Raw genomic sequence first — 21999 nt, forward strand, 5'->3', positions numbered from 1 at the left:
ATGAATTAAAAATTTGTATCTCGAAAAACAAAAGGTATGTGATTTACAAAAACCCCCTTCCTTGTCAGCCAAATTTGGTAGAAGAAAGTCTTAAATGGAATTGGTTGCCTGGTGTTTTGTCAAGTAAATCTACCCCTATTCCTAAACCGTTTTCCTATCTTTAACACTGATTTAAAAATAATTTCATGGAATACGGCTGGAATAAAAAACAGTCCTGAAAAATTACTATACTTGCATACACTAGAAGCTGACGTGATTTATCTCCAGGAGACTTGGGTTGATGAGAACTTTTTTGTGGTAAAGGACTATTATGTGTTGGACGGCAGTGCCATTCCCTCTAGGAGAGGCCATGCCAAGGGCGGAGTAGCTTGCTTACTCTCCAATAAGATAAGATGGAACTTTGTCCATTATTTAGACTCTAATAATTTGTTTCCGGCAATAACATTGTCAAATCTTGTTAATGATGATCCACGAAAATCACTGGTATTGATAAATGCTTACATTCCTCTAGATGCTTGTTTTAATGTAGGTCTAAAGAAGGTCTTTTCCTTCATTCAAAATCTTTTAGACTCTGAATTCCCCCCTCACATATTGTTATTAGGGGATTTTAATTGTAAAATTTCTAATTGCAGCCTAGAGTTGTTTCGGAATAAGCTTAAGGAGGAATCATTACAGATACCGCAAGCTTTATTCCCTGGTAACATCAAGACCAACAAGAGAGGGAAATTATTACTGGAGGAATTATTGGAGGTAGATAGCATTATAATAAATGGAAGGCTCCCCTCTGATATTCCGGCAAATTTTACACATAAATCTAACAATAGCGAATCTATTCTTGATTACGTGGTAGTGGGTAGTACTTCCTTCTATCTCCTGAAAGATTTGTCGGTATTCAACACAGAACTTAGCGGCCATAGGGTACTTGCCATTACTGTAAACCTAAACCCACCCGCGACGGATACGTGGCTCATAAATAGTGAACTGGTAAATTTTGGAGCCAATTCTGGGAGATGTTACTGGAATTTTAAGGCTATTGGGGGCTTGGCGAGTATCTTGGAGGCTGCTGTGGAGAATTTGGCTCACTGGGATGGACGTGAATTAATATGTTTTGCTGATTTTTTGAATGAAGCAATATCTATCGCAAAAAAACCTTCCCCTATAAAAAATTCTAAAGTAATTCCTAGTTGTCTTCGGCTTCTTAATGTTGAAATAAATAAATTGGTAAGGGAGCAATATCTCTAATATACCCCCGAAAGAAATCATAGAATAGTCCTATTAAGAAGAAGGAGGAGTAGGATGAAGGCTAAATTAAAAAGGGGGAAAGAAGAAACCTCATGGATTAATCTACGGGAGGCGGCACATAAGGGTCAAGCTAGGATATTTTGGTCAATAATTGGGGAGGGTTGTGGATTAAGATCTAGACCTCTACCAATTCCCATTGAAGAGCAAATCTGGGTTGGGTACATTGAGAAGTTATATCCCAGTAATGGTTGGGTCCCTGAAAACGATAGAACTCATGTGGACAACTCTCCTTACGGACCTCCGTCCAAGAAGGACATTGAACTAGCCATCAAGGGCTTGCGCTCTTCTGGCGCAATGAGTCCGGATGAGCTTCCTATCTCGGTCATAAAACAACATAGTAAGATGTGGAGTAAAATTCTTTTCCCAGTCTTTAACTTCTGTTTCTCTTGTAAAACCGTTCTCCCTTCTTGGAGGGGGAGTATACTAGTCCCGCTCTACAAGAAAGGAGCCCGTGATGTGCCACAAAATTAGCGCCAAATTGCCCTTTTGGATGCCATAGGCAAGGTTTTTTCAAAATGCCTCCTTAAACCGAATAACGGCTGGGTGTCCAAAGATGAAATTTTGCCCTTTGAGCAGACTGGGTTTAGGCAAAGACATAGTACTTTAGACAACTTGACGGCATTGCAGGTCATAACAGAGAAATATGTCAAGGTTCGTGGAGGGAGAGTTTATGGCACCTTCATAGATTTCTCCACAGCATTTGATAAAGTAGATCGATCTTTGCTGTGGAGGAAGTTATTAAATCTAGGTATGCCGTCCACTCTCCTGGAGTCAATACGAGCTTTGCATTCGGATACCTGGTGTAGAGTACTGTTAGGTGGGGAAGGAGGTCTTTCGCAAGTAATTACTACAGCTAATGGGTTAAAACAAGGCTGTTTATTGGCCCCTCTATTGTTTTCCCTCTACATAGCGGATCTTCCCCATGTCTTGTCTGCAAGTGAAGTAATAGCTCCGGTCTTGGGGGGTGTCCCAATTGTTTGTTTATTGTATGCAGACAATATATTAATCCTAGATTTAACACCTAAAGGTCTAAATAATCGTCTGCATGCTCTTTATAAATATGCGGAGGCACACCATCTGAAGATAAATGTCTCAAAAAGCAAAGTAATGTGCATGACGGGTAGGAAAAAGTTGAAATATGTTAACTTCCCATGCTCAGTGGGAGGACAAAGATTAGAAGTGGTACAATCTTATGTCTTCCTCGGAAAAGTTGTTACTGGTAACCTAAGCGAGAAGGCTCACATAGCTAACAACACCCGGAAAGCAATTGTCCAAGGCAAAAGTCTAGTCTCACTCTATAATGCTACTGGCAGAAGGCACTTTGCTATTTTGTTAGAGGTATATCGAGCTAAAATCCCAGCTTCACTACTTTATGGCACGGAAATAGTTGATTTAAAAACATGGTTTTTTTTAAACTCTACGGAAGGCAAAATTCTGCGCAGTCTAACCACTGTTAATACTGCGAGCTCTACAGCCGCACTTAGACTGGAATTCGGCCTACATAGTAGTTGGGTTCAGAGTTTAGCGGGGATAGGGCGCTGGGTTTTTAATCTTGCAAGGGGAGATTCAGGTACTTTAAGATATCTTATAAAAACTGAGTTGTTAGGAAATTTTAAAGAATATTCGTTAATTGTAAAAAACTTTAGAACTGCAGTTGATCTTTTGCAACTTGATGAAGCGGTTCAATTTACTTTATCTACATATCAGCTGAAGTCCATCTTAAAGTTGGCCTCTTGGGAATTAAGCTTTAGGTTGGATAGGGAAGCACGTACCTTGAAGAAAGGCATCTATCTGGCTATTGATACCTGCCTAATGAGAAAAGCCCAACCATACGTCACCTGGAATCTCCCCCATGGAGTACGGCGATTCTTGTTTTTATTGAGGCAGGACTTACTTCCTTTGAACTTTCTTGTGTCCAGATGGTACGGCTCCTCAGCTTTATGTGATCTTTGTAACAACTCAACTCAAGATATTAATCATGTCCTCTTTGTGTGCCCGGCTCTACTTGCGCATAGGCGCAAGTGGTTGAGACCTATCTGTCTCCAATTAAGCATTTTCTCTGCTACTTCTCTTTTAGATGCCATTTATAACCCCCCCATGAAATGTTTTGCTATAAAATTTTTAACTTTTTCAAAAGTTTCTTAGCTTTATACTAAAAGGTTTGAAATGTTAAATTTTATTCTGTATTTTATCTATGATTGTATGTAATTGCATCTGATTTTTCAATCTTTTATGTGGATCTCATTTGAGTTCCGAAATCATAAATAAATAAACTTGAAACTACAGCACTCTACTTCCCTCGAATTTACTCTACACCACTCTACTGCACTTTACATCACCCTGCTCCACTTTACGCCACTCTATGCCATTCCAATTTAAGTCACTCCACCCTACGACCCACTACTCAACTCCACCATATTGTATTACATTCTATGACACTCTATGACACTCTGCGCTACGACACTCAATGCCACTCTATGACATTTGATGCCCCTCTATGCCACTCTACTCTACTACACTCCATGCCACTGTACTCCACTCTACGATTTGCCATGCTACAAACTTTACTTCACTCTATGCTACACCACTCCAGCCTTCTCCACTCTAATCCATGGTGCTCCATTCTGCTCTATTGCCCTCTATCAGTGGCAGCTCCTCCATTAAGGCTGAGGAGCTTTGCCCCGCTGCTTTGCTGCAGTGAAATAAAGGAAAAATAAAATGATGATAACTCAAGGTTATTATCATTTTATTTAGTCCTACTGCCTCAGCTTTGCAGGGCGGGTGGGCTGCTCTGGTGACAGGAGCAGAGGGAGTGGTGAGCACATTTTGTAATTGTGCATGAATGTTTGGCTGCCCGTCTCGTGCTGGCCAAAAATTAATGCACACTTTGCATGTTCTCCACCCTGGCTGCATTACAGCCTGGGTGGAGAACATGCCCAGACTCCCATTCCCTGGCTGAGCACTGAACCATGTTGCTCAAACCAATCACAACGCTGTATTGCAGAGTTGTGATCGGCTATGGGGAGCCTAGATCTACTCCCTGTTCTGGCAGTGCAGAGGGACGAGGAGGAGAGACGCGGCGGTAAGGTAAGTTTTTTTCTTATTATTTTAGAACCCCCTTAATCCTCCCCCACCCCTGCCCCACTACCACCAATCCGTGCCAGCTGCCACTGCCCTCTATCACACTTTACTTCACTCTATGACACTACTCCACTCTACCCTACTCCACTCAATGACAATCCACTCTATGCCCCTCCACTCTACGTCACTACACTCTATGCACTCTACTCCATTCCACTCTGTTTTACTTCATTCTACTCCACTCTGCACCAATCTACGTTACTCTATTCCACTTGAATCTAGGGCACTCTACTCCACTCTATGCCACTCCAATCTACAGCTCCACTCCCCTCTATGACACTCTATGCCACTCTACACCATTTTACTCTACTCTACACCACTCCACTCTATGACACTCTACGCCACTTTACTCAACTTTACGCCACTCCATGACACTTTACTTCACTCAGCTTCACAACACTCTATGCCTTTCCACTTTAGGCCCCTCCTTTTCTCTCCACTCTATGCCCCTCTCCTCTATGCCCTCCGCTTTTTCACACTCCACTTTGCACCACTCCACACCACTCTGCATCACTCTATGCACCTCCACTCTATGCCTCTTTACTCTAACTCCCACTGCTCTATGCTCCTCTGCTCTACGCTGCTCCGCTCTACGCCCCTCCACTTGTCGCAACTCCACTCTATGCCACTCATCTATGTATCACTCCACTCTATGACACCCTATCCCCTTCTACTCTATGCCCCTTTACCCCACTTTATGTCCCTCCATTCTACGCCTGCTCACCCTATGCCCCCCACTGTATGCCACAGCACTCCACACCACTCCACACCACTCCACTCTACTCTACTCCACTGCACTCTACACCAATCCATTCCACAATACTCCACTCCACTCTACACACTCTACTCTACAACACTCCACTCTACTCCAATACACCCCACTCTACTCCATGACACCCTACGACACCCCACTGTATGACACCACTCTATGACACTCCACTCTATGAAAGAATGGATGAATGAGTACATGTGCTTTTATTTGATTTTATTTTTAAAAAATCATTAATGGGTGGAACATACCGCCATGAGATATACAATGTAACACTGTTAAACTAGATTATAATTACAGTAAAGCATTTTTTTATATACATAATGACCCACACGTAATGTAAATAATGCCCAGGTCGAAAATTTTGAAATAAAATACCTCAACCAGAGGTTTTAAAAATTAGTGGATGGATGAATGAGTGAAAGGATTGATTAATGAGAGAAAGGTTGGATTTGTGGATGGATGAGTGAAGGCTGGATGGATGAGTGAAAGTCAGAATGGATTAATAGATATATAGAAAGGTGAATGGATGACAGATTAGTGAAAGGATTGATGGATGAGTGAAAGGATGGAAAGATTAGTGAGAAAATGTATGAATGGGTGGATGGAAGTGTAGATGGATGAGTGAAAGGAAGGATGGCTGAGTGAAAGATGAATGGATGAGTGAAAGGGAGGATAGATGGAGTGAAAGGGTAGATGGGTGCATGAGGGAAAGGGTTGATGTAAGAATGGGGGAAAGAGTCAATGGAAGGATGGATGAGTGAAAGGATGGATGGGTTTGATGGATAGGTTTGGAGATGGATGGATAGGTTTGGATATGGGTGGACAGACGGATGGACAGAGGGTCAAAATAGGGAAAGATTTAAATATGTATGAAAGAATTAATCGAAAGTATGTAAGTGTGAAATGGTGTATATCAGTGGGTACATGAAAGGATGAATGGATAGATTATTAGATGGAAGAGACAAGGATGGGTTAGTGAGTGAGTGAGTGAGTGAGTGAAAGGACAGATAGATGAGCGAGTGAAAAGGTAACTGTATGGATGGGTGGATGATGGATGTAAGGGTGGGTGAATGGATGGATGGATGGATGACAGAAAGGGTGGAGGGATGAAAGGATGGATGAGTGAAAGAATGGATGGATGAGTGAAAGGGTGGTTGGATGAGTGTAAGGGAGGATGGGTGGATGGACGAAGAGATGGATGGATGGATGGATGGATGAATGGATGGATGAGTGAAAGGATGGACGGATTAGTGAAAGGATGTATAAATTGATGGATGGAAGTGTGGATGGATGAGTGAAAGGATGGATGACTGAGGAAAGGATGGATGGATGAGTGAAATGGAGGATGGATGAGTGAAAGTGTGGATGGATGGGTGGGTGAGTGAAAGGATTGATGGAAGGATGGATGAGTGAAAGAATGGATGGTTGAGTGAAAGGGTGGGTGGATGAGTGAAAGGGAGGATGGGTGGATGGATGAAGAGATGGATGAATGGATAGATGGATGGATGAGTGAAAGGATGGACGGATTAGTGAAAGGATGTATGAATTGATGGATGGAAGTGTGGATGGATGAGTGAAAGGATGGATGACTGAGGAAAGGATGGATGGATGAGTGAAAGGGAGGTTGGATGAGTGAAAGTGTGGATGGATGGGTGGGTGAGTGAAAGGATTGATGGAAGGATGAGTGTTAGGGTGGATGGAGGGATGGATGAGTGAAAGGATGGATGGGTTTGATGAGTAGGTTTGGGGGATGGTGGATAGGGTTGGATATGCATGGGAAGACAGATAGATGGAGGAGAATGAATAGGGAAAGACTGAAATATGGATGAAAGAATGACTCAGTGACAGTATGTAAACGTGAAATGGTGGATAGCAGCGGGTGCATGGACGGATGAAAGGATGAATAGATGGATTCATAGATGGAAGAGACAAGAGAGCTCTTCTGGGGAGGGTCACAATGACTTGGTTTACTTGCTTGGTTGTCAAAAGAGTTTTGGTTCAAAGCGAGGAGTATTTTAATGTTCTGGCTACTCGTTTGGCCTGTAACGTACCACTAACCCGAAAAATAATATTGGCCATGATGTAAGGGACACCAGACAATTGGTTCACTTAGTTCACTTATGGCTTTGTCAGGAGGGAGGGTTAATACATGTTTTAAAGTTGATGTTTAGAAACTTTCACTGAAAATATATGTCAATGCAATGTTGCGATAGAATGTACTAAATTGAAACACATATGTTAAAGAAAAAATGTTCTACATTTTGAAATCTTCATCATGTTCTTATACTTTGCTTGTTGTTTAATTTGCATCCCAAATATTTTGACGGTTCTTCATGATATTCTACACTTAGGCATGTGTCAGAATATAGTTCAGACTTGTCTGTACTGCAGAGCCATTTTAAGACATGGACAGAGTGGGCAATTGCCCAGGGTCCTATCTTCCAAGGGGCCTGACCTCTGCCTGCCCTCCACGAGCACTATCAATGGGCAATTGCACTGGCAGGGTTTGCTAGTGTGGGTGGGTACTTATTCAACCACTTGACAGTGCCTCTTCTGTTTATGGCTTCTCTTATGAGACTACTCTCCAGGTACACAATACTTGCTGATACTCATGTCTGATCTTAGGAATTGTCCTACCTTGTTCTTCTCTTCCTAATCTGTCTGGTTTCTAAACAGAGCCTGACTGAGAACCAAAACTGGCCCTGGCAAAGTGCTCGGCCGGCCCCCTGGGGGTGCTACTGAGCTCTTTGCTGGGTCGGTTTTCGGCCGAATTTGTTACAGGGCCGATTTTGCAGCTATGCTGCTAAAACGACCCTGTAACAAAAATGGCCCCCAGGGCCCAAAACCGGCCCCCACCCTTGCGGCGCACCGGGGGATTGCCCGGTGCCCGCAACGGCCAGTCCGGGCCTGGTTCTAAACAAAGATCCTTTGAATCAGTTGCTGAGGATCTCCTCCTATTTGGTCTCAACTTTATCCTGTTCTTTAATTCCATTTTTATGGTGGGTCTGGGCTCCCAGTCCGGATATAAATATAGAGTCCCTGAAGCACACTCTAATGAAGCAGTCTGACCTTCTTGTGCTATTAGACTACAGACAAATCATGGGCACCTTACATCCCTCCATTAGGTGTGAAATTGTCGCCTACACCATCTGCTCAGCCTCATTATTTTTTTAGGTGTAACATCTAGTGGAGAGTGAGGTGAGCCAGATGTTTTTGTTCAACTTGGCTAAACTAGTAAAAGGTGAAAAAGTCACTTACCTTAATGTTTCAAAAACTATTGTGCGTAAAATTGACTTTTTGTTCTGAATATGGACCCTTTGTCCTGAATTTTTACTGTCCTGTTCTGTATTTTCCTCCATGCCAGATGGTCACCCTAATTACACAGCTCCTGCAGGCCCAATCACCCCCCCCCCCACTCACAGTTAAGATGCTTATATGCTGCCCGACCTTTCATCTGCACATTGATCATTCTCTATTTCTTCTGTAAATTGTGCAAAAGCAAGTATATAGCAATAACTGCATGCAGAAGAGTTATGAATAGCGGGTGCTTCATGCAGGTGGTGCAAGTCCCACCAATCACAGGCTCTTTCACAGGTCCTCGCTCAGCCAGGGTGCTATGGTTATATGTGAAGCAGAGAGTGACATCACTAACCTGTAGATTATCTTTCCTTCTTCTCTGCAGGTCTTCCGGAAGTCGTTCACAGCTTCCTATGCTGTTTACAACATCGGCACTAGGTAAGGCGCATGTTTCGGCTGTGAAACCCTACAGAAAGAGAGCCAGACTCTTTCATGTTTTGGACACCTAAGTGCAAAAACATAAACATAACATTTGCATGGGTAAAGTCACACCCCTGCTTAGCATATCTTAAAATAGCAGATTTTAACCAATTCAAATGGAACCTGTCACTGTGATGCATTTTTGATCAAGCATGGCTCAGCTGACAGTAGAGGAGTCAGCGTGAAGGAACCTGTCATCAAGGTGAAAGGTTGTGGCCTTCCGGCTAGAGCGGCCGACTTTGGAGCTGGAAAACCAGGTTCGAGCTTCGGCGTCTACTCGACATTCTGGTCAAATCACGTAATCTCCCCGTGTCTGCCAAGAAATTAATGTGTCCTTGTGTAACGTAACTGGTGCTCATGTGCAGGTGCAGCACTTCGGGTCAAGTTTGCCCATTATAGCAACTGCAAAAAAAAAAAGGTCTTGTACCACTAACACTATTACAAGACGGGTGGGAGGCTTGTATACCAGTGCTCAAGCCCCTTGGGGACTTCACTGTACTAGGTAGAGTAGCTTGTTCACTAGACTCGTCATGTGTCTGTAAATGTTCGGCCATTAACAGTGTTTTGATGCGCCTGGCCTGAAAGGCAATATCTCTCACGTCCCCACTATCGCCGGTGATTGCTTGCAATAATGTGTTCGCTCAATTCCGAAAACTGTCACCACTTGTTTCACATGCTAAATCATTGTATACGCCGAAAGCCAAATGTCATGTGTCACCCTTACACAGGTCTAACTTTTTTCCTAACAGCATGCATTCTTGGACTAGTAGTTTTTTTGTTATTTTTTTGCTTTGACTATGTTCATGGCTCTTCACAGCCAAACGTGCTGCCCTCCCTTCATATCACCCTCCTCAAACTCACAGCTTTGCGCCCTATCAGTCCCCATTCCCTTTTAAACGTTTACGCCACTAACGCTAGTTAGCGGCAGCTTACTTAACGCGGCCTATCTTGCATCTCATTTTCGTTAACTCCCGCTAACAGAAGTGGCAATCTTAAAAATGCAAGTTTTTCGCCAGAAAACTGCTGCTAACTGATGCTAGTGACAACTTGTAAATGAGGCAATTAGAAAATAGCCGTCCTAAAGTCAAAACATTGATGCTATGTTGGTGTTAGGTCCTTGTACATATGGCCCCTTTGTTTTCTATCTGTGGGCTTGGAGACTACCTACTATATGTCTTCATTGTCACTCTTGTTTATTCGCTTCTTTTAGGTCATCTGGCGTAGTCTCCCTTTCTCTATGTTTGTTTGTACCTACCTTGGAGCATGGCTGCATTACTTGTGTCCTTCCACTGTCCATTTTTGTAGGCACTCCTTTTTTTTTACTTCATCATTCTACCTGAGTGCAGCATTTTCAGCAAGCACCATTGTAAACTGCTCTCCCCTTTGTGTGCCTCCCTCCCCATGTTGCCTGTTTCTCCTCGCCCTCTCCTTGATATCCTTGTGGTGTTTATACCAGCCCCTCCATCATGCATTCAGTTTGTTCATGTGCTTACTCCCAGCCCCTCCCCCTACCGCTGTCTGTGTTACCCCCAGGCCCTACCTCCCATTCACCATGGTCTGAGTTGGCCCCTCCCTCAGTAATAAACAAAAAAGTGCTGACCGTGCCTGCGCTGGCTGCAACATGGCGATTTGTTTTCCTTTTATCCACTAGAGTAGCATCCCATTGACTTCCTGTGGGTATTTCTCGCATTGCTAGCTTAGGTGACTTTACAGCCCTCCCTGGGTCTAATGAGGGATAGGATGTGCCATAATGACATGAGCTGCCAACTTTGGAACTGGGAAGCCAGGTTTGATCTCTGCGTCGACTCAGCATCCTGTGATTCTGGGCAAATCACACAATCTCCAGTGCATTAAAAAACAAAAACGAACATGATCATGTGAAATGTAACTGCTGCTTTCGTAAAGCGCTCCAATACCTTTCAAGTTTGCACTATGTAAAACTGCAACAAAAAAAAGATAAATAAAATTCATAAAGCCATCTGGGGCAGTAATTACAAGTTCCAAGATACACACAGAAAGAATAACCCAGTGGCGGTTGCCACCGAGTAGCATGGGTTGGGTGGGGGTGGTGGTGAGGTCATAGAAAAATAAATAAAAAAATTACTTACCTTGCTGCTGGATCACCGCCTCGCATTGTCTTCTCCTGTTCCAACTTGAAACTGGAAGCGCACCCAGGCTCCCCAAAGCCAATCACAAATTGGAGCGCTGTGGTTCGGCGCTCAGACAGGCAGTGGGAGCCCGTGCATGTTCCTCGGCAGGCTATGTATTACATGTGGAACATGCAAGGTGTGCATGACTGTTTGGGCAGCCCAAGACAGCCGGCTAAACATTCATGCACACTTAAATGCCCACCACTCCTCCCCTTGCTGACTGTCATAACAGCCAAGCCCTGCCCACCCCGCAAACCTGCCCGACAACGGGGAAAAAATGATAATAACATAGTGTTATTATCATTTTATTTTTCCTTTTTCCACTTCTCAAAATGCAGTGGGGCGGTGCTCCTCCACCTTAGTGGAGGAGCCGCCGCTGGAAGAAACACACCTCCAGCAGCACGCCTGCCGCTAACACAATATCTTCTTAAGAAGCCACCCTCCATCTCTGCATAGCAGCTCCAAATTTGCCTAATAAATGATGCAAAATCAAATTTGAACGATCACTAGACTTTACTTATTAGGTTACAATAGCACTTGCAAGACCTTAACTGCTAAAGGGATAATGAGGGGAGTGAAAAGAGCTCATTGGAGGAATTAAACCCTTGTTGCTTCTGACATGCGACAGTGTTCAGAGTTGAAGGCAGTGGTAAATGAGAAGAGGGAGCTGCACATGCAAGCTACCGAAAACAAACACCGGGAAAGCTAAGAGTTCTAGCCTATGTTAGACCTCTTGGCTTTGCCAACGATTTTTTAACCATGTTGTACAGCAGCACAGCTGGTGTGCAGCTTGGCTGAATGTTAAAAAAAAAAGTGCAATGACAAGGTCACCGCTGGCAGTGTTTGTGTTTTTTTCTTCTTTTTACTTTCAACCATGCTGCAAAGCAACAATACTGCTCTTGCACATGCCTAAAAAAAAAGTGACAATGCCAACAGATCTCGCATAGGCGCGACCTATTGGCTTTGCCAAAGCTTGTTTCAGAAGCTGGGCTCTCTATGACAATTAATCGTGACACAACCATCTACAGGGAGGCCTTTTTTTAAAACCAATTTTATGTACTGCTCTCTCTCTTGCAACATATCTGCAGAAAACAGCAGCCAATTAGACAGCAGACTTTGCACTCCATAAGCTGGAAACCGTTGCATGTTGTAGTGGCTGGTCACTGTTCTAGTGTTTACTGTGCCAGCCACTCCCGGGGGCCTGCCTTACACCCTACCCCACACCCATCCAACACAGGCGTCACAGGACATGTGACACTGGCAATAAAAGGGGCTGCGGGCATGTGCCCTGGGGCAGTTCCACTAACCAGATTCCAGTGTCTGTGTCATCATTCCATGTGGATGGGAGCCTAGCGCCCCAGCCCATTACATTGGTGACGAGTGGTTGGACCCGCGTGTGCAGCCGCCTTGATGTTAGGTAAAAAGGGAGAGTATAGCGATGTGCGAGGGCAAGGTGCTGTGCAGGTATGAAGCACTAGGAGTGCACCCGTTATGTGAGCCCTCCATCATCACAGCAAGTGCATGAAGAGGAGCGCAGGCTCCTGCATCACAGACTGGTGCGGGTAGTGGAAGACAATAGCTGATGGTGAGAGGTGTGCCGGATGCACGCAATTAAAGGGAGCATGAGACAACCCCCGCAGGGATAAGGTACTGCCTGCACCATCAGTAGACTACACTCAAAGGAGCAGTGCCACTGTGGAGGTGACTGCAGTATGAAGCGGCCCAACAGGGCTAAGCAAATAGCCTGTGCGTGTGCCCCCGCCTGAAGTAGTGCATGCATCATCCCCGTTTTTTCTTTTGCCCTGCCTGCCATTTTGCTGCTGTTCTCGGCCGCTTTTCTCTGGACCCTGACCCGCCATCCTGTCCATTCCCTCGTCCTTTCCCCTTTTCCCTCGTTTCCCCCGTGACGATCCTTAAATGTTTCTTCCTTTTTCCGATTTGCCTTTTCTCCATACCCTTGTATCCCTCCCACCCTCCCTTGGTGTTGTGACTGCGTCCCTCCTCCGACCCCACTTAATGGAACTCTGCTCCAGACCTGAGAAAATCTACTATTTATATATATATATATATATATATATATGTATATAGAGATAACTCTAATCACTAGTATATGCAGTAGACCTTTTTACTCTACCATTCCTATGTGACTCTTAGAGTATATCCATTCCTATCCCTTCCCTATGTATATAGAGATAACTCTAATCACTAGTATATGCAGTAGACCTTTGTACTCTCTACCATTCCTATGTGACTCTTAGAGTATATCCATTCGTATGACTTTACTACCTTTACATTTGCAATGTTTTTTTTGTATCTCTTCCTTGTATGACTTTATAACTTGTACATTTGCAATTTTTTTTCTCTGTTTGTATCTGTTATATAACGCATGTAACCCTAAGTCCTTATGTATCGCAACTGGTTCTTATGTAATGCGCTCTGACACCTTCAGGTAATGTCCGCGCTATATAAAATCGCATTAAATAAAAATAAAAAATAAATTAAAAAAAAATGCAGGAGAGACTGCTGAGTAGCCAGAGGTGCCGGCAAGCGACCCTGAGACACAGGTGATAGGTTCTGCAGTCGAGGTAATGAGTAGGTGGAGAAGTGTGGCTCAATAGTTAGAGCGGTACAAAAGGGGGGTGGAGATGGTTAGAGCGGCAGACCCTGATGCAGAGGTCTAGCCCGGGACCAGGGTTCAATTCCCCGCCTCGGCGGGTCTTGGGCTCAAAATTCCACGGACCTGATAATTCTCGCCTCGGTGCCTATTCCAATCATGGAGTCCCACTCTGCAACTCTGGGCAATAGCTTGCTTAATCTCCACAACGGCCCCCACAACGCTAAGGATGCCTGGCCTCCACCTTGGGGGTGCCAAGGAGTGGACACCTCACAGGGAAAGCCAGGATGGGTTCCACAGCGGTATTCGTACAAGTGCCTTGAGACCCTTACGGGTGAGTAGTGTGCTATACAAGTATCAATTTACATTTTAGGTCTCGTACTGCCACTTGCCAGGAGGAGGAAGTTGTACCCTCCCTGAGACTCTGCTGATGCCCGTTGTGCCCTCCCACACAGCCCAAATGAAAATAAATTTACTGTGCTGGGGGAGGAGGTGCTGCAGCCCCACAGGAAGTCACCTGCCATGTGTGAGGACTCGTGGCAGCCTTCGGCAGTGGTGCCCCTCCTGCGATTGGGGGAGCACTTGGTCAGCGGGAGTGCTGCAGGCAGAGTGGAGAATCCCGAGGAGTGGCTACATCGGATGCAGATCGCGTGGAAGAATCAGTGGCAGCGCCACCTAATGGGTGTTTGATGCACTGCACTATGGTCCAGATTGATCTGACGCAGGGAGAATGAAAGCACCGACCGATCTGACTGGAAGTCAGAAATGCCCCAAGACCGCGCCATCCTTGCTGAAGTGCCGGCACCAGTAGAGAGGTCAATTGTGTACTGCCTCCTGCCAGAATACACTGGAACTTTGGCTGTGTGGTCTTCACCCCCTACCGAGACTCATCAGAGGCAGACTGCGGCCAACTCCAGAGAGCTTCTTTAAACCAAATAAAACTGCTCCAGCAATGCACGCTGCAGTAAGTTCAGTGCAATCCAGGGAGTTGCAGCATCAACTGAATAGTAAGAAGGCTGCAGTGGTGTCTAGTGGCCATGGGTGGTCACCAGGCGCAACTAGAGGCAAATTTCGGGGGGGCTGAAAAAGATTTTGTGGGGGCTAATTCTTCCAGCCGTAACCAGAGTGGCTGTAAGAAGGGGTGAAAACATAATAAAAGCCTCATTTACAAGTAAATGGCCTTTAACAGACGTGTGAAGTACTCAGGTGCGGATGCAAATAGACGTTGCCAGCCAGCAAAGCTGTGTCAGCCTGGGCTGACACACACGATGGGGGAGGTTGAAGCCCCGTGAGCCCAATGGGTGTTGCGCGCCTGGTGGTCACTGCAGCACTTGAGGACACCTCTTGGCAGAGAATTCACCTGCTGCGCTTAGAAGGCTACCTGCACCGGGGTGTACCTGGGAGCAGCACACAGGAGCAAGAACCTTGAAGAGAGAGAGACAATGCAGCGAGCCACAAGAAGCTCAAGGTGGCCAGCTGAGGAAACTACCAAGAGTCCAGCCAAGGCAAGAACAGCCAAGCAGCAACACCTCAGTAACTCCATGAAAGAGTGAAGAAAGTGCTCTATGTTCGCGCCCAGGACGCCTCTGCAAGTGGAGGACTTGAGTGCGCAAGACTCCAGAAGTAGGACTACCCTCAAGTGATGGACGGAGGGCATACAGTCGGAAGCACGCCGAAGACCAGATCAGAGAAGATGATTGCCCGCACTGGAGCCCAAGGGTGAGAGTCTGCAAGGAATAGGGCCCATGTCACAAGGAGTGACAGATGCTGCGAAGCCGATCCGAGTGGAGGTTGCAGAGAGAGAGCCACGTCAGCATAGTATTAAAGCACCAGGAGTGCGTCCTCAAAAGAAGATGACCAGCGAGAGGTCAGAGAAGAAGACCAGCGAGAGGTCAGAGAAGATGACCAGCGAGAGGTCAGAAAAGATGACTAGCGAGAGGTCAGAGAAGATGTCTAGGAAGTGGTCAGGGAAAATGACTTGCGAGAGGTCTGAGAAAATAACCTGCGAGAGGTCTGAGAAGGTGGCCAGTGAGAGGTCAGAGAAGATTGACCTGAGTTGAACGATGAAGACATAGGAGAGGTTGGAAAGGAAGAAGGTCCCAATGAGTGGTCAGGTCACTGGACAAGGAGAAAGTATTGTCCTAGGGGTAGAACTTGGCAAGGGAGACACGTGTGAAGCGCACATCACATGGAGAGGCCTGGTCAGAGAAGAAGAGTAAGACAAGATGGGACAAGACCGTGTCGCAAAGTGAAAGAACAAGGAAAAGGAAATCATGTGGCATGAGACCAACACATAAGAAGTACAAAGAAAGAAGAAGAGAAGAGAAAGTAGAAGAGAAAAAAAAGAAAGAAGAGAGGAGTGTGTGATTAGACATCTGGCACACCACAAGGTACAGAAGACGACTAAGTGCAAGAACATCGCAGGATTGTTGGACACCGGGAGTGAAGTACAGTACCTGGGTAATATATGTGGCACCATGAGAGGCTGGTGTCCAGAAAGTCTTTGGTTACACCAAGCAAACCAGGCGTCTGCAGATGTGAGCAAGCTGGACCATTTATGACATCCACCTTTGGGGTTGCATGGGAGACTGGACTGTGGTACTGCTTGGATGTCCTGAGTGACCTCAGACGTGGGGTCTAGAAGAGGATCCAACCTCTCCACACCAGACCATGGCGATGTTATGTTATGTTATGTTATTTCCACTTGTAATGCGCACGGCTACTTATGAGTGTCCCGGCGCGGGATTCGAGAGGAACAAGAAGAAATTAACAAACAAAGAGATGTGTCTTGAGTTTTTTTTTTAAATGGCGGGGTTCTGAATCGACCGTAGAAAGGGGGGGCATTCCAGGCTAGGCTGGCCTTCACAGGGAGGTAACTGCCTCCCATCCTCTGAAGTCGGGAACGAGGCACCCGGGCAAGGCACTGAGTGGCAGAGCGAAGGGCACAAGCCGGGTGGTAAAAGGAGAAGTGCTTATGGAGATAGAGGGGGCCAAGGCCATGAAGGGCTCGATGGGCCAAAACCAAAGATTTAAATCTAACTCTATCCAGGGACATGGGCCTCAGGGATGACCGATGAGAGCGGGATCCCAAAATGAGAGATAAGTCTACAGCAGCTCCCCCGCAGGCCCCAGGAAGATGAAGATATGGTGTTGTACGCTGGTTCCTCCAAAGACCATCCTATCAATGCCGGTGCACCAGAGCCCGGATGACAGGAGTAATCAGATCCAGAAACAACTACCCTGCAGGTGGATCGTGGGATTTGAAGGTGGGACTCTTAGCTATTCCTCCACAAGCCTAGAGTATGGCGTTGGAGTAACATAGAAAAGTACACCCAGTCCATGGGAAGCCTGGTGAAGAGGACGTCAGGGACCTCCTGTGAGACGGGAGCACCCATGAGAGAAGGATGTCTGTAATTATTCCACCATCCAGCAGCTGGAAGCGCTGCTGCCTCTGTGGAAGACTCAACAACAACCAAGATGTCATCCGTTGTCAGAGACTTGAGGTTCATGGAGCCCGGACGTATTTATGAAAACATAACATCCTCCATATTCACTATTGCTCCACATGCACCATCCCCATAAACTGTGCGGTAGACTATGGTTGTGAACTTCCATGCCTTGAGTCCAGGGAGGACCAGATCCGCAGTGCACCCCTGAACTGTGCCAATTAAAACTGGAGATCCTAGCTGCAGGTGTACCATTGTCTTGTTCTGCAAGCAGCTGAATAGACTCAGTGGGAGTTTTCTGTTATTGTTTTAATCTCTCCCACAGGTTGAAATTGTTGTTGCAGTTTGAATAAAGTTTGGGAGGGATGTAGTGACAGGCTGGTCACTCTTCTAGTGTTTGCTGTGCCAGCCACCCCCCGGACCATATTCATCTGTACATTTTGCGTCTCTCTGGTTAGGAGCGTGAAGGTGCTGTGTACTAATCTATGCATCTGAAATAGATGTGTTTGTGGCTGGGAGGGAGTGGACTCTGAGTGGGTATCACCTGTCCTGCTGCTCGCCCTATGATTCAGACTTTGCCTTATTTTGTGGCATAAACGTTCACAAAAATGCATTTGGTGCTGCTATGAGTTGCTCCCATTCTGAATCACATGGCTCCTCTGAGCCTGTTGGAGCCACCCCTGTGAGGTGCACTTTCCTGAGACAGCTTTCCGCACCTTGAACGGATGAGGCAGGACATTTAAAAGATAAGGTTAAAACGATGTTTAATGGATACAAGTGAAGTGTGTCTTATGAAAAACTATATTTGCAAATCTTCCAATTTAACATGTTTTTTAGACTGAACCAGAGAAAAATTGCATCACGTTTACTGGACAAACAGGCAGAAGTGTTGCAAGGCTGTTGAAAAGTATTGTACCCCCTGTGTATGACCCCCTGTCCAGGCGCTCGCATATCTCTCTAGCAGATAGGGGTGTGTCCCTGGGCTAATAGACTTGCTTTGAAAGACAAGGGTCCTTAGCTTATCAGAATTAAGAGTTTGGATATAATATAGGTCATAATAGGAGACTATATTTGTCCTTTGTCCAGCCGGACTGGGTATTTATTTAAACACAATGGAAAACACTTGAATAAATGATTTTTAAGGCACAGTCCTGTACCTTACTCAAGAAAGACAAACAACATATAAGAGAAAGATTTCACAGGCAAGAAAAGAGCAATACTGGCCACTTTTGAGTCAATGTTGGATTAAAGTATTGCCAGAAAGTACTAGACACAACTAGAATTAAGCACAATGGCTAGGTTGTGAAAGCACTACATAAAATCGACATTTCGATCCCTTTTGCTCTAATTACATGGGATCATCATCAGGACTAAAATTGACAGCATTTGCCTGCCTGTAATTATAGTACAACCGCCTGTTGTGGAGGAAGAGAGAAGGAAAGAAAAAAGTGGTAGCCAATGGCTGAATTAAAAACTAATACTTCAACGTACCAGACAGTCAAATTATTTTGCACACTTTGCATTTATTCGGATACGGCTTAACGTGTTCTATTTAGTGTCTGGATATAAGTGAAAGGGTCGGTCATTCATGACTTAGTGCATAAGTGACTGGTGTTAGCACGTTGATTCTTCAATGATGGACACGTTTCCTGAAATCAAAAAAACGACACAGGGGATATCGCAGTTTAAAACCTTATCATTAAGTGAAACACATTAGATCCAAGGAGATCCATTCTTAGCGATTTGCGGCAACCTTCAAGTGACCAGCCAAACGTGTGCATTCATACAGTGTACTGAGGTAGATGTGATCCCGCCTAATAGTTCCAAACAGCCAGGGAAATTAGCTTACCCAATTCTGGGCTCTGTGTATTGGGAGCCCACCTCCAATGGTGGCTGACAACGAGGATCTGTTGGTATCAGGGTGAAAGTGCTCTACCTGGGTGGAGGAAGGTGTGCGGTGATTATTCATAGTACCACTCCAAGGGGCTGGTCTCGAAACGTGCAGGAATGGGGATTTACCTGAGATTCCGGGGTCTAGGAGTCCGCGCAGTTTAGAATGGACTGCAGGGTCCTTGTGTGTGCCACCGGTAGTTGCTGAAAGGCCAAGACATCTTAATTACAATAAATAATTGTGCCTGTGAAGGAGGGTTACTTGAACATGAAACCAGGGGAATTACCTGTGGTTCAATGTCCTGGGTCCGAGCAGTATGAATTAAACTGCAGGGTCCGGTTGATAACCACACGCTGTGTCTATTAACAGAAAGGAAGAGGACATGGGTCAGTCTAACGGTTTTGGGGTTAGAGACATTTACGAATAATTCCGTTAAAAGTATCGCAATGTCTGCGAGGTACCCGGAGGGTTGTGGCTCTTACCTGCGGGAGTACAATGACTCCGCTGTAATTGATATCCTGCAGGCCGGGGGAACGATGTCCTATCCGTCCACTGCTTGCATTGCAGTATGTGTCGGTGGTTCGCTCGCTTTGCCTAAGGCAGCGTGTGTTTAGAAATAGAAAGGGGCCAATCCATGGTGGCCATCTTAGAGCGGGGCTTTCCCTTAGTAATCCTTAATGCCGATTGCCATCTTGGAAAGCGTTATGGCGACAGATTTAGTGGCGGCCATCATGGAAGGGGCATGATGACTGACAGGTCTTCCAGAGGAGGCGCCAGATGAGGTCATATGGACTCAGGAGTGTGCATAGCAATGAGGCAAAGTCGCAGAAGTAATTAAATAGTAATTGTGCGATAAATACTGTGCAGGCGTGATTGTGCAGACGGCGATAATGCTTACTACACAGGCGCGAGTGTGCAGACGATGATAGTGCTTACTGTGGTGCTTGAGTGAATGTGAGTTCTGTGACATTCGATTACTCTATTACAATGTAGAATTAGACTGGGTAGCCTGGCAGAAAATATACAACAAAAATAAATTTACATACATATTGTCAGAACAATACAAGAAATAATATGGAGACCATGCTTCCAATGGTTAACTGAGACCAATTTAAGTTCCACTATAGTCTCTAGGTCTGCCTACTTCCAGGCCTGGAAGGGCAGTTGGCTGATTATAGTAAGGTGGTCCAATCTTCTGCTCGATTCAGACCATTCTTTATCGTGTCGAATTGTATCATTGTTTTTAGTTCCTCTCTGTTGAGCATTTGGGCAATGTCTCCACCTTGGGCCGGTAACTTAACCACTTTCAGTATTGTCCATTTTAAGTCGTTTTCATTGTGCCCAGCTTCCATGAAATGGTCCACCAGGGGAGCATTGGCTGTTTTACACCTTATTCGGCTCCTATGCTGGCAAATGCGTGTCTTGGCTTTCTGTGTGGTCTGGCCAACATAAAGTTTTGGACAAGGACATTGTATAGCATAAATTACATTTGAAGAATTACAATTTGAGAATGAGCGTCTTTCAAACATGGTGTCATTGTGAGTGAATTTCTTCCCCTCCACCGTGTATTCACAGACATTGCAACATCCACATTTCACATGGCCTATGAGTGGGGGTAAGCCCCAAGCTGTGTCAAGTGTGGCTCCCTGTGGTATTGTTGGTAATGCTGCTCTTACAAGGTGGTCCTTTAAGTTTTTACTCTTGCGAAATGCAAAGAGGGGTCTTTCAATCTTTATTGAGCCAGCATTTACTGTCGGCCAATGTTTAATGATTGACTTTCTGATTTTGTTAGAAACGGGCTAGAAGGTTGTGACGCATGCAATTCTTTCTTTCTGATCCTTGTCTTTCGGCGTCAGTAAGACCTCTCGTGGGCAGTACCATGCTCGTTTCAAGGCCTGCTTGATTAATCTCCTCGGGTAGCCTCGGTCTTTTAGTTTATTGTAGAGTACTGCAGCCTCTCTGAAATAATCAGTTTTGCAGGAACAATTTCGTCTAATCCTGAGGAACTGAGAATATGGTAGAGAGTCCCTCAGGGCCCTGGGTGGTTACTTTTATAATACAGAAGCGTATTTCGCTCCGTCGGTTTCCTGAAAAGTCGGGTCAGGAGTTCACCTTCTGAGTGGTAGATGGTGAGGTCCAGAAATGGTATTGAGGACTTGTCGTGGGTCAGAGTGAATCTGAGCCCACAGCAGTTATTATTAAGCCAATGTAAGAAATTGGTTAGCGTTTCATTGGTCTGGTTCCAAATTAGGAAAATGTCATCTGTATATCGCCTCCACGTCTTAATGCCAGAGATGAAGGGATTAGATGGTGTCAGTATGGAACCAATTTCCATTTGGTCCATAAACAGTATAGCCAAGTTGGGGGCAAAAATCGCCCCCATGGACGTGCCCTTAACCTGCTGGAAATACGTGTTGTCAAAGAAAAAGATATTTCTCGTTAAACACAATTCCAGCAATTGGAGGATAAATAGGGTGGGCACCGTATGTGGGCGTTTGCGGGTATCTAAGATTTTCTGGATGACTAGTAATGCTGCCGTTTGTGGAATATTTGTGTACAGTGATTCCACGTCTAACGTGCAAAGTGTCTCATGAAAGGGGTCAAATTCGAGATGTTCTACCAGGTTGATCATTGACATGCTATCTCTCACATAGCATGCCGTGGTTGGGACGAACTCTTTGATAAAGAAGTCTACGTAGGCTCCCAGGGGTTCCAAAATTGAGCCACAAGCTGATACGATGGGCCGTCCAGGTGGACTTGTTAGATTTTTGTGAATCTTGGGGAGTGTATATATTACTGGCAGTCTAGGGGATTTGACGTTGAGAAAGTTATATTCTTTTTTACTTAGAAAACCTTCTGTGCAGGCTTGGGATGTCAGTTTGGTAATGATCTCTTGAATTTGTTTG

At 45.3% G+C, this 21999-nt stretch overlaps 1 protein-coding gene across 1 annotated transcript in view; it reads left to right on the plus strand.

Annotated features, from left to right (window-relative positions):
* The window catches only part of LOC144765136 (inactive dipeptidyl peptidase 10-like), a 502355-nt gene that overhangs the window by 242441 nt on the left and 237915 nt on the right, over positions 1-21999 (plus strand). Inside the window, exon 6 of the mRNA XM_078650313.1 lies at positions 8898-8950. Coding sequence (XP_078506439.1) covers positions 8898-8950 — 53 coding nt within the window. The remainder of the gene's footprint in view (positions 1-8897; positions 8951-21999) is intronic.

Source organism: Lissotriton helveticus, chromosome 1_1, assembly GCF_964261635.1.
Source record: "Lissotriton helveticus chromosome 1_1, aLisHel1.1, whole genome shotgun sequence".
In the NCBI taxonomy this organism is placed as follows: Eukaryota; Metazoa; Chordata; class Amphibia; order Caudata; family Salamandridae; genus Lissotriton; species Lissotriton helveticus.